The 20,548-nt window shown below is 46.1% G+C and overlaps 1 protein-coding gene across 11 annotated transcripts in view; it reads left to right on the top strand.

Moving 5' to 3' along the window:
* AKAP13 (A-kinase anchoring protein 13) overlaps positions 1-20,548 on the top strand; it is a 318,012-nt gene that overhangs the window by 169,175 nt on the left and 128,289 nt on the right. For all 11 annotated transcript variants that reach the window (XR_014071355.1, XM_081550449.1, XM_081550455.1 and 8 more), the window contains exons 7-8: positions 55-3,082; positions 6,899-7,032. Coding sequence is in view for 10 of the 11 variants with exons in the window: in XM_081550449.1 (XP_081406575.1) it covers positions 55-3,082; positions 6,899-7,032 (3,162 nt within the window). In the remaining variant the exon portion in view is untranslated. The remainder of the gene's footprint in view (positions 1-54; positions 3,083-6,898; positions 7,033-20,548) is intronic.

Raw genomic sequence — 20,548 nt, 5'->3', positions numbered from 1 at the left:
TGACATCTTTTCTCATGGTCAATTTAAAAAAAAATATCTTCTATTTCCTCCTAGAAAACAAACCTCAAGCAGATGGACAGTCTCATGCCCTCAGTGGTGACAGAACAGGAATCTTCAAGACCCCCCTGTGACCAGGATGCAGACTGTCACTTTCTTCCCCGAGCATCCGAGCCTACAGCCAGCCAGCAGCTTGCCTCTCCTGAAGATTCTGAGAGCTGTCAGCGCTGCCAGGGGAGCACCGTGGGGCAGACTGAGAGTCCCTGTGATTTTTCAGGAGTGGCCAAGGAGGAGGATACAGACCCTTCCTGCAGGAGGAAGAGCACAGGCGTGGAGCGAACAGGCGGTGAGGTGGGGCCAGCACCTGGGGCGGCGTCTGCTCCTGACAGCTGCGTTCAGAGCGTGCCTGATGGCGGAGGAGAGGGCTCAGATGGCCTTCCGTCCTGCGGCGTCAGAGACGAAGAAACTGCATCTTCAGCAGGGCCCACCGACCTGGGGTCCTCTGGCAGCATCCTGCAGGGGGGCGTGACCCAGGCCTGCTCTGGAGGCCAGCTGGTGGTCACTTCACCAGCTGGTGCCAGTGCCCCCGAGGCTGCAGGAGAAGGGGACCGTGGTCTTGTGCACCCCGATGCTGCCATCAGGAGGAATGTGCTTGAAGTGGAAGAGACTACGAAGAAACGATTTGAGGACTCCAGTATCAGCATGGCTGGAGCCTCTGACGGAAAAGTCACAGACGAGCCTGTGGATGAAGCCAGCCTTCCAGACGGTGTCTTGGCGGCCAATCCCCTGGATGCTAACAAACCTGCAGAATCGATACCTGCAATTAGTAATGGCAAAGCTGCCATTGACCAAACTGCAGAAACCGAAACGTCTAAAAGCTATGAAGAGAGTGCTCACACTCCAGGAGCCCAGAACCCTCAGTTAATTCCAGCTACTGCAGGCGACGAGGTTTCAGAAGGGCTCCGACCCAACACTCCCTTTGCCAGCGTGTGTGCGCCAGGGTCACCCTGTGATTTAACCTTGCCCGGGCCACACAAAGATGTAACGCCTAACCCAAAATCAGAAGCAGAGTCATCTGGTGTTCACAGCCGAAACAGCGAGTCACCCATCTGCTCCGCAGCTGGGGGTGATAAACTTTGCACAGCCTCTGGGTGTCAGCCAAGCCCAGGGACGTCTAGTGGTGTGTTGCCTGCAGAACACCGCGACGACACAGCCCCCTGGCCTGAAAGCACGCCCACAGGACGGCTTGGCACACGGCCCCCGCCCGCTGCCAGCTACCCCAGCAGCACACAGGCCGACTCCACCCAGAACACCCTAGACACCCCAGAATGTGTGGATGCTTCTCCTCTCCAAGTTTCAGATAAAGAAAGCCAAGGAGAAGATCTGAAAGCAGAGACACCGTCAGCAGATACAGCTGAGGTGGTTCCACTCCCGCAGGCCGTTCCCCCCAAGGCTGAGAAAGAAGGGGTGTCAGGCCCAGCTGTGACACCAGGCGGGACTCTCTCTCTGGCAGGCAGTCCCGGCAGTGAATCAGTAACCAAAGATGACGCACTTTCGCTCGTCCCCTCCCAGAGTGAAAAGGGAAGAGCAGCCCTCCAACCACACACAGATGGTGGAGATGGGCCTGATGGAGATGTGAGAGGTCCGGAGCGGCAGCCTCCAGAAGGCGGTGCAGCGGGCCTGGGCCCACCCCCCACGGCCCTAGACCCGCCGCCCGGCATGGGGAACGCTGGCCCTGGAGGACTCGCTGGGGAGCAGGAGCACCCCTCCCTCTCAGCGGCCCCCGAAGCCCCGACCGTCGAGGGGGCCACCGCCTCCACCCTGCTTCCTGGGGGTCAGGCCTCTGCGGCCTGTCCTTCCACTGTGACTGAAGGAAGAAACACTCAGGTGGTTCCTGTGGGCCCAGGAGGCGAGGGTAAAGCCAGGACTTGTCCTACCACTGAGGACAGCCCTCTCTGCTCAGGAGCATCGCGGCAAGAGCGCAGACCACCGCCTCCTGGGCCAGAGGCCCCGGGGGTCCCTGAAGAGCCCGGCACAGTGGCTTGGGCAGAGGACAGAGCCCCGCAGCCCGGCAACTCCCAGGGCACACCCTTGGCCCGTCTTCATGCAGAAGCTAAACCCAACAAGGAAGTGGCCCCACCAGCCTCCTGGCCAACGGGAGGTGGGGCCGCACAGAGCCTGGTGCCACCAGGAGCCGGTCTGTCTGCAGACTCCAGCCAGGACGCCCCAGGTGCAGAGCCAAGCTGCTCAGCTCCACCGCCAAGTCTGTTAGCAGGTGGGCCCGAGGCGCTGAACTGCAGTCCAGCTTCTTCGGCTCCGGGTGTTGAGGTGGAAAACACCCCGTCCCCGGGGAAGAGCGCCGGGCGTGAGGTGAGTGGAGATGCAGCGTTGGACAGTGCCCGGGTCCATGGTCTACAAGAAACTCTTGGGGCCAGGACAAAGGATATTTCTCACACCGCCCCAGACGCCTCGTGCTGCCAGGAGGAGAATATGATCCTGGGTTTGCCCGGAGCTTCACCAGCCGCAGGTGTGACTGACCCCTGGGGCACCGCGCCCCCAGAGCTGGTGGCGCCTCCGGGTGGGGAGAAGAAGCTGGCGGGAGCAGACTGTGGCTCTGTCGGCCTCCAGGAGGCCCAGGGGGATGGTAAGGCACATCACGACCCGCTGCAGCCTGCAGACGGAGAGTGCCCCCCAGAGATAGGGCCCTCGGGTGAGGCAAGGGGTGCCCCCCCCCTGCCCTGCACTGTCTCCACCGAAGCCCTGCATCGGCCCGAGGGCGCCGACTCCATCAAGGAGGCTGCCAGCCGCATCGTGGATTCCGTCATAGAGCAAGTCAAGGCCTCCGGAGCACTGATGACAGAGGGGGCCCTCGGGCTCGGGTCACCGCCCAGGCCTCCTGAGGCAGGCCCAGGGACGGAGCCCACAGCGAGTGCTTCCGCCGGGGAGACGAGCGCCCTGCAGCCTGCGGAGACCCCGCCGGCGGGCAGTGGTGGCAGAGAACCCTCTGGGAGCCTTGAGCGGTGCTTTGCTGGAAGTGAGGAGCGGGAGATTATTCTGCCGGTCCAAGGCCCTGCACCAGGGACAGGTACGTCACACAGAATACACAAGCAACCGCTTGTGGGATAGATTCCCTCAGAGTCTCTGGGATGTGCTGGTAAAAATACAAGTGTCACTGCTGTTCAGAGACCATGTGTTCACTGGGTCGGTTGCCAGGCTACCAGTCAACACCATATGGAGAGACACGTCATGTCAGACTGGGACAGATTTTGCTTCCTGTATTCCAGAGCCCCGGCTTGATTGCTGAGAGCCTATAAATGCTCTATCTGTCCCACTGAAGTAGCTGCAACTTTCCTAACCTGGAAAACAGTACTGAGATCCCAGGTGCTCCAAAATGATAAAGGAATGGAGCAGATGTTTTGAGTCACGTGGCTTAGTCCTTTTTCTCGAAAACCATGATACACAATGCTGACAAAGTGCGTTTTATTTATAAACCTGAAACTCCCTTTCTTTGCCCCCCGTCCCAGTCTGTGTCCTGAGCACATTTAGAGTCAGGGTGGTTTCAGAACAGCTGGCAGTATCTTTCTAAGCCGATGGCCCCGCATCCCACATGGTGGCGTTAGGTCATTGGTGGAGGCTGGGGGAGAGGAAACGCCCCACTTTTCCTGCCCGAGGAACAGGCCTCCTGTTCCATTGCCGGTGGCTCTTGGGCAGCCAGCTGTCTGGGAACTGGGGACCCTGTGCTGCGCAGGGCCTAGGATACAGGATTTCCGCCCGAGCCTGGTCTGCCGCGCTGCTGTCACAGGGCAGACGTTGTGTCTGCTTATCTTGGTGAAGCAGCTGCAGCGAGCAGATTGCTCACACGGCAGCAGCCCGGGTCCATCTGCGGGTAACCATGTCCAGAGAGAGCAAAGAGAAGCCCCTGGTGCTCAGTGGAAAGAGACCAGCCGAATAGAACTTCTTACTGGAGGTTGAGGCTGAGGCTTAAACTGAAGTCAGACTGGGTTCTGACTCCTGATGCTGTTCAAGGTCAGTTGAGTTTGAGACCACCACCTGTTCCCGGAGATAAACAGAGGACCTATCTCCATGCTCGCCCCTAGACTCCCATAGGTAAGAAGCCTGTTTTGTTTTTATCGTCCGATTGTTTTTGCAGTTCCTTCTAATTTTTGAAAAACCCCTTTACTGTAGCTATGTGTTAAGAGTTGCGGGGGTGGGGCAGGAAGAGAAATGAACGAACAGAAGAAGGAAAGAAGTTGCTTTTTTAAAGTTGCTTTAAAAGAGCCGTTTAAACACAGTGGCCATTTTTCCTGATAAAGGGTTTTTAACTATTTATGATCATTCCAGTTGAGGGATTTAAGAAACCCAAAGTAGTAGTTTTGGTGGCTTCAGGCTTTTTGTTTTCTTAATATCTTGGATTGTTAGCCGTGAACAAATTTCTACCACTGTCAATCTCAGGATTTAAATAAGAAGGTCTCTAATTTTTAAAATAAGGCACAACAACAGGTCTATTTTGGGGGCCCTGGCAGGTTGACATTTCAGAAGAATGGGAGTGGCTGTAAGCTGATGCCCGGCTATGTTCTTTTCATTTGGGTGCTGCGTCTTTGGCCACACGGGCTGGAATTATTTCTCTTTCCAGCTCAGTAGTCAGAGTTTAACCCAAGTAAGTACAAACTAAGTAAGGTTTGTGTCTCGAGTACCTTATGAGAGAAGGTGGAAACTGAGAAGTGTTTCAGACTTTGGTTTTTAGTAGTACACAGATACATTAAGGACGCCATAAGACTTTAAGGCTGTAGGAAGGAAAATGAGACAGAATCAAGTTGTCACGACGTCGGTGGGTTTGGAGTGGGTAGGTGTGTGTGGGAGAGTTACTTCTGGTGCCTCGAGGAGTCATGTGTGCTCCATGCTCATGGCCTCCAGCGATAGGGAGAAGTAGCCAGTGATGGAGCAATGGGTGCTTTTTTCAGAAAATAGCCAGGACTGGGGAAAGTCCCTGGTCACATTGCCCCAGACAAAAAGCACCCAAGTGTGATCTCAGACCAAAGGGTATTTTCTAGGAAGTTTACATTCCACTTATGAATTTAACCCTACTGCTTTGTAAGTGGGCAGACATCCGTGTAACTGCTGGTTTGGAAGGGCCCACAGAGCATTGGCCTCTGTTTTTATTATATACTGCCGTCGGCAGAGCCAAATAGAAATCAGGAGGAGGGAATGACATACCTTGAATTCGAATGAGGGCACGGGGCCCGATATGTTTCAAGAGCATTGCCCGCGGTGCTTTGGGAAGTTGGTATTGCATGACGAAGCCAGGCCAGTCGTGTGGGGGCTGCCAGCACCCTGCAAGTCCCAGTAATCTCTGTTTACTGCTGTGACTCGTTGCTGTTTGCCAAGATACATATTTTCAGGTGATGGATATTATCATCAGGATAGTAAGGATTTATGAGAAATCATATCTCCAAATAAATGAAATAAAAAATCAACACCTGCCCTCCGACCCCCACCAAAAAAACTTGTCTTACTCACTTAGAAATGTTTTAATCAAGGAATATTTAAGGGGATTGCTTAGTCAAATTTTTTTTTAAACTTTAATCACATATTATGAAATGGAAGACAGATTTTTTTCTTTGGACAATAAAACGTTTGCCCCCTTTTTTTTTTTAATTGCTAGTAAGATCATGTATTTAGAAATAAAGGCAAAGAAAGGAGACTTATAAGGATTCATTTATAGTAATGTAGCTTTCCTAAATCTAAAGTAGAGCTTTATACATGTCACAGTGCTATTAGAATACAATAATTTTTTAGATTTATTTTTAATTGGAGGATAATTGCTTTACAATATTATGTTGGATTCTGCCATTTGAATCGACTGTGAGTAGACATATGTCCCCTACATCTTGAGCCTCTCTCCCACCTCCCACCCGTAGAATACAATATTAATATACTTCATTATTATATAATAAGTATATACTATACTATAAAGTTTATTCTTCAGTGAAACAAACCTCTGTGCCCTCTGTTGTAGGGAGCATTTTTCTCTGCCAGAGTAGTAGTGTCACTAGATTAATAATCATAGAAAATTTTCAAAATGAAATCGAAGTGATAGTTCTATTTGTATTTGGATTATCAAGATGAATTTTGACTGTTCAGCCATCAGAGTCTCCTGTAAAAAAACCGTCAAAGCCTAAATTTGTCTCAGGCATCATTTTATCACTTCCTTCCTGTATTAGCTTGACCATATGGTGGTCAGGTAACAAAACCACTGCTGTTTGGTCTGTTAAGCATTAGTCTAAAGACAACATGAGAAACTTTTTCTTAAGAAAGGATCTGCTGGTTTGTAATTCTGTTTTGGTTTGCAAAGAAACAAAAGTTAAAACAAAAACTAATTTACTCAGGATACTTTAGGTGAATGGGTGAGTGTAGGACGTTTTTAAAGAAAGGCTCTTCCCAAAGGCTTTGTGTCCTTCTCGGCGGATCTTCTTCTTGTTGTGTGCAGGTATCTCTTGCCTCTGTGATAATAATCAAGAGGGACTGACTTCTCGCTGTAGTGTTAATCAGGTTCCCTTAAAGCTTGTAAGTTTTCTTTTCCATGTGCAAGTAAGCAGCACACTCATAGAATCATCATGAAAAGTCAGTAATGAAAATGGAAGTTCAGTAGGCGTTGAACAAGATCTTCCCTTAGTTACAAACCCACACATAGGCTGGAGAAAACCACACAACCCTGTGATCAGGGCTCAGCACAGGGCCAGAAATGACACCAGCTCCCAAACAATACTTTCTGTTTAATGCAAAAAAAAAAAAAAAAGCAAAAGCAAACAAAATGCATGAAACCTGGAGCAAGTTGTGTAAACAGAAAGGCCCAGGGAATCAATTTTTCAAATGCACTTTGTAACCACCTTGCTCTCTCCAGAAATGCCCGACACGAAAGCTGAAGATGAAGTGGATTTTCTGAGTAACACCCGGGAGAGTTCAGTTTCTGAAGAGGTGGCTCTGGGAAACAGAACTTCTACGCCGGAGGTGAAACAAGGCCCGGAGGCCCAGGCGGTGAGTCTGTCCGAGCGCAAAGTGTGTTCGGCCTGCTCTGCCGTGTCTGCTCTGCGGCGTGGTCTGGGGGATTTGTTAAATTCACAGTAGGGTTTTCCCCCTTCTCCCTGTTCCCTAATATACAAATGTGGACACGGTGCGGTGAAGCTTTTACACTGCATCATTGTAGAATGGATGTTTTAGATCCCTGCAGGGATCCCTTGGAGGTTGTAATGAAAAAGGTTTTTTCCCTGTGAGCACAAGACTTTCCAGTTTGTCATGAGGTTTAACGTGTCTCAAGATGGGAATTACCACAAAAAGGGGTCTGTTGGCTCTTCTCAAACCTGACTCTTCTTTCTTTATATAGAAACTGACAGCGAAGATGATATTTTAATTTGAAGGCCAATATTGACTGAAATAGGAAGTATGTCATTTTTAATGATTTTTTTAAAAAAAGGTTTATTAGGTTTTCGTAACAACTCTATTGAGACATAATTCACATAACCGTACAATTCACCCATTCAGGTAAAGTGCACAGTGCAGGAGTTTTTTAACATATTTACAGAGTTGTACAACCGTCACCACTGTCTTAACTTTGTAACATTGGCATCACGCCAGAAAGACACCCATATTCATTAGTAGTTCACCCCTACCCACTTCAGTCAGTAGTCACCAGTCTCCTTTCTGTCTCCAAGGATTCGCCTCTTCCAGAACGTCATATAAATGCAGTTACAAAATATGTGGCCTTCAGTAACTGGTTTCTTTCACTTGGTGTATTATTTCAAAGTTCATCCATGCTGTAACATTGATCAGTATTTAATTTCTTTCTATCACCAAGTAGTACCCCATTGTATGGATGTACCATATTTTTTTGTATATTGTTTCTACTTTTTGGCTGAATAGTTGTGAATAGTAACTGCTGACGAACTGTCCATTTGTATGGACATACGTTTTTATATGCTTAGTAATTATTGTGTTGGCTTATGTGGTAATTCTATATTTTAGTATTCAGTAAGTTTTCAAAAATGATTTTTTTTTCAGAGTCTTGATTATTGTTCTTGTTTGAAGCTATTAACTTGTAAAACAAGAGAACTTATAAACTTGTTGAACAGTGCTCTAAGCTTTAGATGCCATGATTGTTTTAAAAAAAAAAAGCAACAGAAACAAACAAAAAGTACCCCACACATCTTTGGCTTGAAAATCAAGTTACTGGAGTAAATTACATTGCCCGTCAGAAAATCAGCCATCCTTGTCTAGACTTGAGGGTGTGTTTTTTTTTTTTGCTCTTTAGAGGGCTAAGTATTTTTCATAGAATTACCCCAGTTAGCTAAACAGAACAGTGCCCTTCCGAACTGTTTCAAGTGTATGGACTGGGATAAACAAGCTTCATTTTATTGGAGTGCAGTGGTAGGGAGGTGCCGGCTGTTCTCACCCACCCCTTATTACCGATAGTCATGACTAATGCTCGGGTGGCTACTTGTACAGCAGGCATTATTCAGACAAGGGTTGCTTTTGCCCTTGGGGAAAGAAAAGAGAACACACCCTGCATGGGTAACGTGTGTCTTTGTTTCCAGAAGCCCCTGAAAAAGGGAAGGAACCAACTCACATCCTTGAATTCAGATACCTCTGTTTCTTCATCCTCCACTTGAAGTCCTGTGATTAGTGTCCTGTGTACAGCCTGATGCTTGACCACAGACCCTTTGATTTCCCATGAGGATAGCTCTGTCCTGACTGTATCTTAACCATTACAAAGAAGAAAGCAAAACTCTGTTTTGTTTTAGGTTTTTGTTTGTTTTGTATTGGGGGTATAGCTGATTAACAGACAATGTTGTGATAGTTTCAGGTGACCGTTGAAGGGACTCAGCCGTACATACATATGAATCCATCTCCCCCAAACTCCCCTCCCATCCAGGCTGCCACATAATATTGAGCACAGTTCCTTGTGCTAGATAGCAGGTCCTTGTTGGTTATCCATTTTAAATACAGCAATGTGTACATGTCAAGCCCAGACTGCCTAACTATCCCTTCCTCCCATCCTTCCCTCTGATAACCATAAGTGCCTTCTGGAAGTCTGTGAGTCTGTTTCTGTTTTGTAAGTAAGTTCATTTGTATCATTTCTTTTTAGACTCCAGATATATAAGGGCTGTCATAGGATAGTTCTCGTTCTCTGTCTGACTGACTTAAAGTTGCTCCTTTCCTTGTCTCTTTTCCTCTTCTCATTTTCCCTCCACTTTTAGAAGTTGAGAGAGAGGACACTCCTCTGGTTGGTCATCAGGCGTCATTTTACAGATAGAAGAAGTAGACCCCCAAGTAGACTCCCTTGGCTAGCTCAAGGTCAGGGCCTGCTGGAATGCTAGAAAGGGAGCTTCTAGTTTGGTTCTAACCTAGAATCTGCCCAGTGGGGTGCCTTCCTCCCCAACTCTTACCCCAGGCTCCCTACTGTGGGCTTATCCTAAGGAGCCTCAGGATTCAAGAACCATGTAATTTGTCTGTTGTTGCTGGGGTATGTCTTTGCTTTGTGTCTGCCTCCTCTCCATGTAGTTAGAGAAAGCATACTTTAATGGAATTTTTAGTTCATGAGGATCTTCAGGTCTAGCATTCACCGCGTTCTTACAGTGACGTGAAATCTGACCTCTGACTTGCCCTCCCTTGCTGTGGATCGAGAGGAGGAAGTGTGAACACACATTTTGCATCTTCCCTGTCGTCCGTTCCCCCCCCCCCCCCCCCCCCCGTCTAACTTTCTGCATGTTCTCTCCTGGAGAAGTTTGCCAACACGTTTGTAAAGGACAGAGAATGAACACTTCAGGGGTTGTGGGATGTACAGTTTCTGTAACAGCTAATCACCTTTGCTGTTGCATGCAAAAGCAGCCACAGGCTGCCTATAAACAAGCACTTAACTGATCGTTCCGATAAAAACTTCATAGAAATTTGAATTTCTTTTTTTTTTCTTTTCTTTGAAATTTGAATTTCATATTGTGAAATCATTTCATATTCTAAAGTCATGTCATATCGTGAAATGATTTCATATCATGAAATAGTCTTTTTTGAATTTTTTCTTTCATCATTAAAAAAATGTAAAAATCTGCTCTTCAATTTTTTTTTCCCACGTACTGTACAAAAACGAGTGGTGGTAATGTGTGGGCCCCTGGCCTGCAGAATATGTGTGCATCAGTGGATGAAAAGAAAGAGAAAGCAAGTAGAATTTTTTCTCTTCTAAATGGTCTCAGCCTGTGGAAGAGCTTGTTACTAAACCGCACAGAGGAAGCAGAGAGTTTCATATCTCTCCTAAGTGTGTCTTTTGACTTGGCATCTCCAGGGCTCAGCTTCCTTAGTCTGTCTTCTGGCCTTAACCTTCTGGAGCCTGGGCTTGCAGTCTGAGATTGTGATTGTAGTTGAGGGCGGAGTGGCATTCGTTTAGGATTATTTAATTTGATCTTTCAAACACATGCCCATTCTGTGTATTGCCCTTGGGAATAAACCAGTCATTGCTTCATTGACTGACTCATTGTTACTCTGAATCAACCTCTTCCAAATGTAAAAGAGGAAAAAATCTGTGTGTCTTAACGCTTTGCTACTGTCTTGAAAACCTGGAACATAGATTTGCATAAGGAATAAAGGATGCATAAAGGAATCGAGCAGTATCAAGAATAGTACTTGTGTATCCGCAGAGAAAGCACATGTATGTGTTAAATGCTTCAGGTTTCTCATCACATGATACATGGTCCTGACAGATACTTCCCCACTGAATCAAAAATAGTTCACAATTCCAGAGGCCCAGTTTTATACACAGAATGGTCCATTCCCATTAGTCATTTTATCAGCATTTTATATTCATGGTTTGTCACTAAGTATTGCCAAAGCTTTAATACTAGTTACACTTTAATATTCCGCATTATCCCTTCTTCCACACATCACTGGTTTCAAGATTCTAGATTTTGTTGTCCTTTTTTCCCCCCAGTGAGTTAATATCTATCAAGTACTTAGAGCTCGACATGCAGTAAGTATAGCTTAGCATTCTTGTTATTCATTAGTTTCATAACCTCATATTCCAGTAGCCTTTTTGCTCACTGAAGTAATCGGTGACTTACAGTGGTTCCTAAAGCAATCAAGCCGCAGTTTCTGCTTCTTGAACATTGTTATAAAAGCTTCAGGAGTAGCAGCAAGCATTAATTTAAGTTGAGAGACAGGGTACTTGTTTTAGTTCTGAGATCTTTAGAAATTTGAATGAACCTGAAAGATTATCTGAAATCTAATACCTTTGCTATATAGGAAGGGAAAAAATGGTTTCTGGAAAGTTAAGCAACTAGTGTCATTTCACAGCTAGTTAACTCTGTACGCTAGACTAGAACTCATTTCTGTATGGGTAATGTTTCTGTTACACTGTGGTTTTCAGAAAACTCATCCTGAGGATATACGTCTGGGCAATTCAGTTCACTTTGAGTTTTTGTGTTTTAAACAAACAGTCCTGAATGATGGATACACACATGAAGATTCTGAAACCATTGCGTTATACTCCTGTGCTTTCAATGATAGTCGGAGAAGCTCCTTTGACTACTTTAGCACCTACTTTTACTTGCTTTAAAAGAAGTCTCGTGTTCTGATTATAATTTGTTCAGCTGTAGCTAAATACCATCAAGATGTTATTTGTCCAAAGAGTTTGCTTTTGCTGAATAAATAACTAAGATTTCCTAGACCTGCTATTTATTTCCTAAAGGTTGCTATGTCGAGATGGCTCTGAATATTGAGTCCAGCACAGAAAGCCTCTGGGACCCTTCACCTTGAGAATATGCTCCGCAGAGGCCACGAAGGAGTTCTGACTCCTGCTTTCCTGCCCTTTACTTTCCCAGTACGCTGCTTCAAACCAGCATACTCCATGTCTTCGGTGCATCTTTTCAGTATATGGCCAAGTTAATTAGGAAGGACTATCTGTTCATTGAAGTATTTCAGTAATAATTCCTTTTCCAAATGATCATTGCAAAAGCTTGTTAGCCATACGGAAGTTAATTCAGCAAGCCAGAGTGTCTTGTCAGGATACCCGTGGTCCTGGCAGCCAAACACTCAAGAAGAAATATGTTCAAACACAACTATAAAATCCCATATGTTGAGTATTAGGTTACTGGGAAAGTCTAGTCTTCACTTACACTCCCCAGTCAGAACCAGTCCCTTTAAAAAAAAAACCAACTACATGGCCAAACATTACATTAGCTCAATTTTCATTCTTAATTATTTTTACAACAGTGTTAATACTTGTTTCTTCATGGTTTTGATAAGGGCAGTGTTAGACTGTTTTTGGTTAAAATCTTTTTGAATTCTCCCTGTGCTTTGATTATTCTCTGTGTTTTCCTCCTCTTGTCTCAAGGGGGCGAGCTTGCATTTCCCTACCTAGGCCGGGAGTCTCTAAAAAAGGGCTTGGTTTTGTGTGGCTTTTCACAGCCTTTATGCTGAGCTGCCGTAGAAAACTATGGCAACTCTCTCAGACTATTTAGTAACTGGCTGGACAGGTCATAGCACTGATAACACAAGATAGCTCACACAGCCTACCTTCTTATTTGACAGTTTCCAATTTTTAAAAAGAGATTTTTGAAAATGTCTGTGCTGTCATATTTACATATAGAATTTTGTGGTGTATGTGTCACTCAGGGAAAAGCAAAGTGGCCTCCCCAGTAAGTCTTCTCTACGTATATTTGATATTTAAGAGAACTAGCACCCCCGCCCCTCTGCCCCCATTGCCAGTTATCTTTTTTGGGGTCCAAGTGTAGAGCTAGCTTTAATGACAGGGAAACTTCCTCCTCAGCTTTCTCATAGAGAGTTTTTAGAGATACTCTGGATATCTCTTCTGACATGGAGTTAACAAGAAATTTCTGCAAATATTTGAGCAAACTGGGAGATGGTGGAGGACAGAAGAGCCTGGCATGCTGCAGTCCATGGGGTTGCCACGTCGGACACATCTTAGCAACTAAACAACAACAACATATTCTAGAGAAGATAGTTGCCAAAAAGAAGTGCCTTGAAGAACCCCAGATCGTAAAGCCACAAGCGGAAAAACCTGCAACCTTAGTGTAAAAATATCTATAGATAACGTTTGTAAGTTCATGTGTGTGTGCTCAGTCATGTAAGAGTATAATTTAATTATCTGTAAGAATATAATTTAATATCTATAGATAATCTATGGAAGAATATAATGATTTAATTTAAAACAAATAGCATAATTTTTCCCTTTTCTAAAAAATTGAGGTACAGTTGGTGTACACTACTTTATTTTAGCTGCTTAGCAGTGAGTCACAATTTTCGAAGGTTATGTTCCATTTATAATTATTAAAAACATCAGCTATGTTTTTATGTTGTACAGTATACCCTTATAACTTATTCTACCCATAGTAGTTTGTACCTCTTCATCCCCTTGCCCTGTCTTGCCCCCTCCCCTTCTTTCTTCCCTCTGATAACAATTAGATTGTTCTGTGTATCTGTTGAGTCTATTCCTGTTTTGTTATATTCACTAGGTTTTTTTAGATTCCACATATAAACGATATCATACAGTATGTGTTTTTCTCTCTTGGACTTAGTTTCACTTAACATAATTCCCTCCGAGTTCATGTATATTATTGCAGCTGGCAAAAACTCATTCCTTGCTATGCTGAGTAGTATACCATTGTATATGGCCATATATTTTTAAGTGACCATTTGATCTGTGAAGAAAGGCTTAGGTCCCTCTTGGTAATGTGCATAATTGGGGCAGTTATATTCTCAGATTAGATTTTGATTGTGTGTTTTAGAAGGAGGCCTTGCTGGTTGGCCACCTTAAGAGTAAAAGGTGCGCACTGTATGTGGGCTTGTTACTCTATCCAGGAGAGGATTCAGAGGCACTGGTTTCTCATATCTCGGTCCTCTTAGGCTGCTCAACTTTGTGATGGGGCCTGTGGCTTTAATTTCAATTTACTTATTCATTTAGCAAGCCTTAAGTGAATGTGCCTTTCCCTCTCAAGGTATTGCATCGAATGTGTAGGGAAGTAAAAAGAGGTTAGATATTGTCCCTGCCCCCAGTCCAGTTAAATAAAGCAAGCACGCAGCGGCACACTCACTCTCCATGGCTGCTGTACGTGAGATGTACCAGAAGGTGCCTTCAGGGTGCTGTAGGAGAAGTTCACAGAACTCAGGTGAGTTCTTCCTGAGACATGCCTGTCTGGATGTAGTGATGTTTCCTTAGTATCACCTTGTTGTAACACTCGTGGTCGAAATATTCACTAGAGAGTAGGGGTGGGTTCAGGGAACTTTTGATGTGCTCCCCGGCTTGATAGTTCTTTATTGCTTTCACAATGGCTCAGCCCTTGGAAGATCTCAGAGAAGTAGCATTTACCAAAAGTATAGGAACGGGGGTGGGGGGGGCGACTCACAGGTGGCGCTGGTGAGGCGTGGGTTCCATGACCCCTGGGTCAGGGAGAGCCCCTGCAGGAGGGCGCGGCAACCCACTCCAGGATTCCTGCCTGGAGAATCCCATGGACAGGGGGGCCTGGTGGGCTGCTGTCCATAGGGTTGCAAAGAGTCGGACGTCACCGAAGCGACTTAGCACACATGCATGTATAAAGAATGGAAGTATTCGGCAGTGTGTGAATCATGTAGGACTTAGTAGTTTCTCTGTTTAAACATTTCCATTCTTGGCCTCTTTCATGCAGTGATATAGCCACTTTTCTTCCATTCCGAGAGTCCCATGTGCCCACACCACACATGTAGTCTTTAGTCGATGGTGAAAAAATAAAGTTCAGAACAGAAAATACCCTTACGAACACATTCAAAATGTCTTCAGTTCAAGCCTTAATAAGAAGTCCAACTAAGCCAAATGTTTTTTATATTGATCTTCCTTGTCTGGGTAGCAGTTGGCATTCTGTCCTGAGCCATCGCAACTATACATATTTAATAGTTTTGAAAGCCTAGTCATTCGGGGGTTGGAGCTTGGAGTCGAGCTGAAGTATTAATATAAGAATGAAACAGATTTTTTGTCTTTGTTTCCTAGATTTCTATTGAGATAGTTAGAAGATTTCTGAAACTGTTTGAACTACTTATGGTAGGAATAATTAGAATAAGCATATAGCTTCCCAAAATGGACATTGTGGAAAATATTTATTTGAATGTCTAAATTTGACTTGGAGCTTTCACTTATATAGATAAACAGCAGTTCCTCCTTATCCGTGGAATGTATGTTCCCAGACCCGTTGGACACCTGAAACCTTGTTGTTGTGTTCAGTCGCTCAGTCGTGTCCGACTCTGCGGCCCCATGGACCGCAGCACGCCAGGCTTCCCTGTCCTTCACCATCTCCCAGAGTTTGCTCAAACTCATGTCCATTGAGTCAGTGATGCCATCCAACCATCTCCTCCTCTGTCACCCCCATTCTCCTCCTGCCCTCAGTCTTTCCCGTCATCAGGGTCTTTTCCAGGCAGTTGGCTCTTTCCATCAGGTGGCCAGGGTATCGAACCTTGGGATAGTGCAGATTCTATATATCCTGTGATTCTTATATACATACACACCTGTGATAAGGTTTACTTTATCAGTTAGGTATAGTAAGAGATTAACAACAGCAATAATAAAATGTCACGGTTATAACAATATACAGTAATAAGTTACATGAGTGTTATTTTTCTCTCAAAATACCTACCTTATTGTACAGATTTAATGTCTTTTCCATCTTAACTAAGCACTCACCATTGCACTATGCCTGTAATTTTTGTAATTTGAGATGAGACAGCGAAACTAGCGCTTGTTCCTGCTTCACAGTTTCTCAGAAGATTCATTCTTACTGTAAATCTTAGCAACCTCAGCATATGGTTTGTTTGTTGTTGGTTTTTTTTCACCTGTTATTAAGTCTGAAACTTTCACCTTTTCAGGCTTCCCTGGTAGCTCAGCTGGTAAAGAATCCACCCTGCAGTGCAGGAGACCTGTTTGATCCCTGGGTTGGGAAGATCCCCTGGAGAAGGAAACAGCTACCCACTCCAGTATTCTGGCTGGGAGCATTCCGTGGACAGTATAGTCCATGGGGTCCAAAAGAGTCGGACACGACTGAGTGACTTTCACTTTTTTTTACCTTTTCACTTAGAGCACTTTATATCTTTGGTAGATCCGAACTGCCAGCATCACTACTCTTGTGCTTTGGGACTCAGGAAATAAAATAAGGGTTAGTTGAACACTGCAAAGTGATACTGAGATAGTCATTCTGATAACCAGATAAGCTACAAAGTGGCTGATGGGCAGGATTTACTCTTCTTGTTTGCAGTCTCCTTAAAGAAAGCTTGTCCAGTAGAAAAATGGGCTGAAAGTTGGAGACACCTCGCCACCCCTTTGATTAGTTTGCAGAAATAGCAAGCATGGGATCATAAGATGTGTAGTGGGGGCATTTAAAGGTCTTTTCTGTTTGTATTGCAGATTCTGCCATTACAGGAACCCCAAATCTTTTAGAATGAGTTCTCCTTATAGAATCTTAGTGTAGGGTGGCACTGTCATCTCTGTCACGCAGTCTCTGCCCTGTAGTTTACAAGGAAGCGACTGGAGCCCAGAGTGCCCCAGTGCTCAAAGCGCCTGCCTGTGTTTGCCCAGATGGTTGGCACAGGGCCCAGCCCAGGACCCCAAACCCTGGAGCCTGGCCTCTCCCTTCCTGCCCGCCTCTACCTGCGAGGCCACCTCGTCTCATTTCAGTCAGCTCTTCTGTGTCCCACCCTAAGCCGAGGCACCCTGCCAACCTCTCCCGGCCTGGGCTTCCTCTGCTGGGGCAGTCCTTAAATAGGACCATCTCTCCTGGTCAGTGACCCTCTTCTGTTTCATGGAGCCCTTGTGCCATCCCCATACACAGAGAGAAGTCGCAGGATGGGCATAGCTGAATCTGCACGCTGCTTCCTGTGCTGGGGTCATCTGCTGCCCGGGGCTCTGCAGCTCCGCCTTCAGCAGATTGCCGTCCCACGTGGATTCTTGGAGGTCCGGGCTGGGGCCTGGTGCCAGATCACAGTACTGGGCCGTCTAACTAATTACACTCCTGTGGCCTTCCCCTCTCCAGAGCATGGCACCTTGATTTTGACGTGTTGCCATGTTGCTTGACCCACGTTGCCTTCCCTGTGACTTAATGCAGGTCATCATCTATCGAGGCAGGGGGATCTTTGGGTCTAAACACGCACGTGTGAGCTGGTCAGGACTCCACGTGGGTCTCCCAGTGTTTGCTTCCTGGCTGTGCCCTGGTGGGCAGATGGTGTGAGACAGGAAAGGGCGATGTGCTCCCCTGTGCGTGCCGTGTCCTCCACTCAGGAGACGCCCCTGCAGCCCTGGGGAGAGCACAAAGGTAGGATCTCCTTTGCAGCACCCTTCATCTTTCTGTTTCTATGAAAATAATAATTTCTGGAAATGGGCTTGTGGGCTTTTTCATTTCTGACATCATCAGTTTATTTCTTTGCCAACCTTCCTCCTTACTTTGCCACCTCAAATTCTTCTTCTTTTCTTTTGACCCAGTCTTTCATTTTGTATTGGGGTATAGCCGATTTTACAAGGTTGTGGTAATTTCAGGTGAACAGGGAAAGGGACTCAGCTATACATGTACATGTACCCACTGTCCCCCGAAACCCCCTCCCATCCAGCCTGCCACATAACACTGAGCAGAGTTCCCTGTGCCACACAGTAGATCCCTTGTTGGTTACCCATTTTAAATACAGCCATGTGTACATGACCTCCCAGAGTCCCTAACTATCCTTTCTTCCCCCCTCTGTCCTCAGCAACCATAAGTTCGTTTTCGAAGTCTGTGAGTCTCCTTCTGTTTTGTAAGTAAATTCGTTTGTGTCAAATTCTCACATTCATTTCCCCATTGAATCATCTACAAGCTGAGCTCCTTGTAGGCGGAGGGGTCTAGGGGTCTTGGGACAAGGGTTTGGCATCAGGCCTCCCCCCACCCACCCACCCACGCCAGGCTACTGGCGCAGGTGTCGAGAGGAGAGCCGGGTCACCACCTCAGCTGCTGGCTTCTTGAGGTTGCACCAGAACCTTGTTGCATGCGACCCCCACTCTGTGGGCAGAGGGACATTCATTCCAAGAGATTCGGGAGATTCTTCTCTCGTTCCACCCCTGTGAGGCCAGGGCTGGTGGAAGGCCACAGCTCGACTTGTCAGCAGGGGCCGCGTTGGGAGAGCGCATGTGTATCCATGCATGGGTTCCTTGCTTTTAAACATTTATAACAAAAGATTCCAGTGGTAAATGAGACTGTTGGGATGTGTTCCCTTCCTACAGATCTGACTTCACTGTTGTGCATTTCCAAAACTAAATCAAACCTTCCATCGGCAGACATCTCCTGTTCTGTGTGTTGAGCTCTGTAATAGAAGCTGGGGGTGCTGTGATGGTCAGATGAGTAGGAGACATCCCACCCCTCAAGAAGCCGTGTTGGGAGAGGCGAAGGAATGAGCCACTAGTTGGCTCCTGAGTCCTGGGAGCTTAGAGAAGGAGCCATCTCTCGCCGAGGCCTATTTATACCCGTGTCCCTGCAGTTCGCTTTGGTGCCATTATACCATCAGCCATTCAGTGGAGTTCTCCCGAAAAGTTTCACGTGGGGATTTTTACCCTGTTGACCGCCTTGCTGGCCTTAAAATAAGGAGCCAGTCTTTTCATTCCAGTTCCAGAAAGTGATGCTCGTGTTGCCGCAGTTTTGCCAGGGACCAGTTCCTGTCTCACAGCACCATTGTCCAACAACACGATGGGCTGTGTTCCTTCCTAGGAGTCATTAGACTTCCCTAATGAGATGATCAAGAGGAAGAAAATAGAGCTCTGGCCCTGCTCCCTCATTAGTGCTGTGTCTGCCGCACATCAAGCTCATTGAATTGTTTTTCTCCTTGCCTGAGACTGTTCTTTCCTCGCTGACTCAGGAAGAGGGTTTCAGGCCAGGCTCTCTTGACGTGGGACTTTAATGCATTTGCTATTGCAGCAGAGCCCAGCGTACAGGCTGTGAGCAGAAATCACTGTTTCATGGTTGGCATATAACGTGGACTGTACTCTGAGGTTTGCTTTGCTTTTTAAGTCCAAAGAATGTGTCCTACAGGCCTTGAAAAAGAGCTTGTCCCTGGCACACTCCGCCCTCATGGCCCCCAGGCTCTGTGAAGCCGGGGGAGGGTCTTGAGAAGCGCTGGCTGCGTGCAGATGGCCGACACCTGCCACCCAGTGTCGCCGTTGCCGTGCTTTTCTGCCTGCTCGCTCTGGTTTCGGTGTCACACTGGAAGCTGCTGTTGCAGCTGTCCTTGGCGGGGGTGGGGCTGGAGGTGGCAACCTCATCAATGCCTAAGAATTTCTCATCTTAGGCGTGTGAAAAATGCCAAGTTTTCTCATCTTTAATTCCCAATGGGGAATTTTTGCCTTTATTGCCACACGTCTATCTCATGGCATGGCTGCTTAGTAAAAGCAAGATAATCTTCGAATCAGTCTTACTGTTCTTTGAACCTTAATGTACCCATGGGTTACCACCTGTTTATTGATGGGCAAACATGAAGGTGCCCTGAAGGTGACTGATGTGAAAAGTTGCCTTGATCCTTCCTCCCTCAAGCTAGTTAGTGCCAACGTGGAGCAGGAAAGAGGGAGGTGGCAAGAAGGAAAGGGAAGATGAAGGAGAGCTTTAATGTGGGGGCTGAGGAAGCAGAAGGATAATGCAGCATGAGTCTCTTTACAGCATCTGCAACTGACCAAGGCATGAAATGGTAACAGCTGTGAAAAGACCCGGGTTGTCTAGTTCTTCTAGCAGTTGTTCATGTACATTCTTGTAACTCATCACCCCAGGGTAGACTGGAGAAGAAGAGTTTACAAAATGAGATACTAAAGAAGGGCTGGCCGATCCTTCTTGTGAAAAGGATTTTATCATCTAACCAAATAGTTTAATGGAGGATGATAATTGCACAAATTTAGCTAAGGAAAAAGTGGGAATTGTCAAAATATTTTTTAAAGCAAAGTTTTTAACTTTTAGATAGAAACTGGTACTCAGGAAATTTCAACAGCTATTGCTCAGTAGAGGCACTGCTGGGCCACCTTTAACGTAATAAATAGGACTTTATAAATATTGGCATCCATTTTCACCAAACAAGTATTTCTTGGAGAACTTCTTTTTAATAAAGAACGGCTAATTAAGACATGTAACAAATGCTTGTCATTTTTACAAGATGGCCTTTTAAAGAGTTACAACTCCTCCTACCCCCTGTTCCCAAGTGTGTGTGTGCACTGATGACCATAGGGCATAGCAGAGCTGAGACAACTCGACTCTGGCAAGGAGAGGAAAATCTATGAAGCCTCCTATCGTGTCTTTAGCATCCATTCTTTAGAATTGTGGCTTGCAGCTCTTCATACTACCTGCCCAGGAGCAAAGAACACTGTACAATTAGATGGTAGCATCTCCACTCTGGAAGCTTGGACACGGGAGTCTTTTAAAAATGGCTGAATTTTCAGATAGCTGGAGTTAAAGCCTCAAGTGCTGGAGCTTCCATTTAACAGTCTTTGCCGTCATGTTTTTCTGAAATACCCATGTATTTGACAGGCTTCTTA

This window comes from Giraffa tippelskirchi, chromosome 12, assembly GCF_054371585.1.
Source record: "Giraffa tippelskirchi isolate mGirTip1 chromosome 12, T2T-mGirTip1v1.2.pri, whole genome shotgun sequence".
Lineage (NCBI taxonomy): Eukaryota > Metazoa > Chordata > Mammalia > Artiodactyla > Giraffidae > Giraffa > Giraffa tippelskirchi.
Note: the sequence above shows the minus strand (reverse complement) of the source record. Positions and strands in the feature narration are given on the sequence as shown.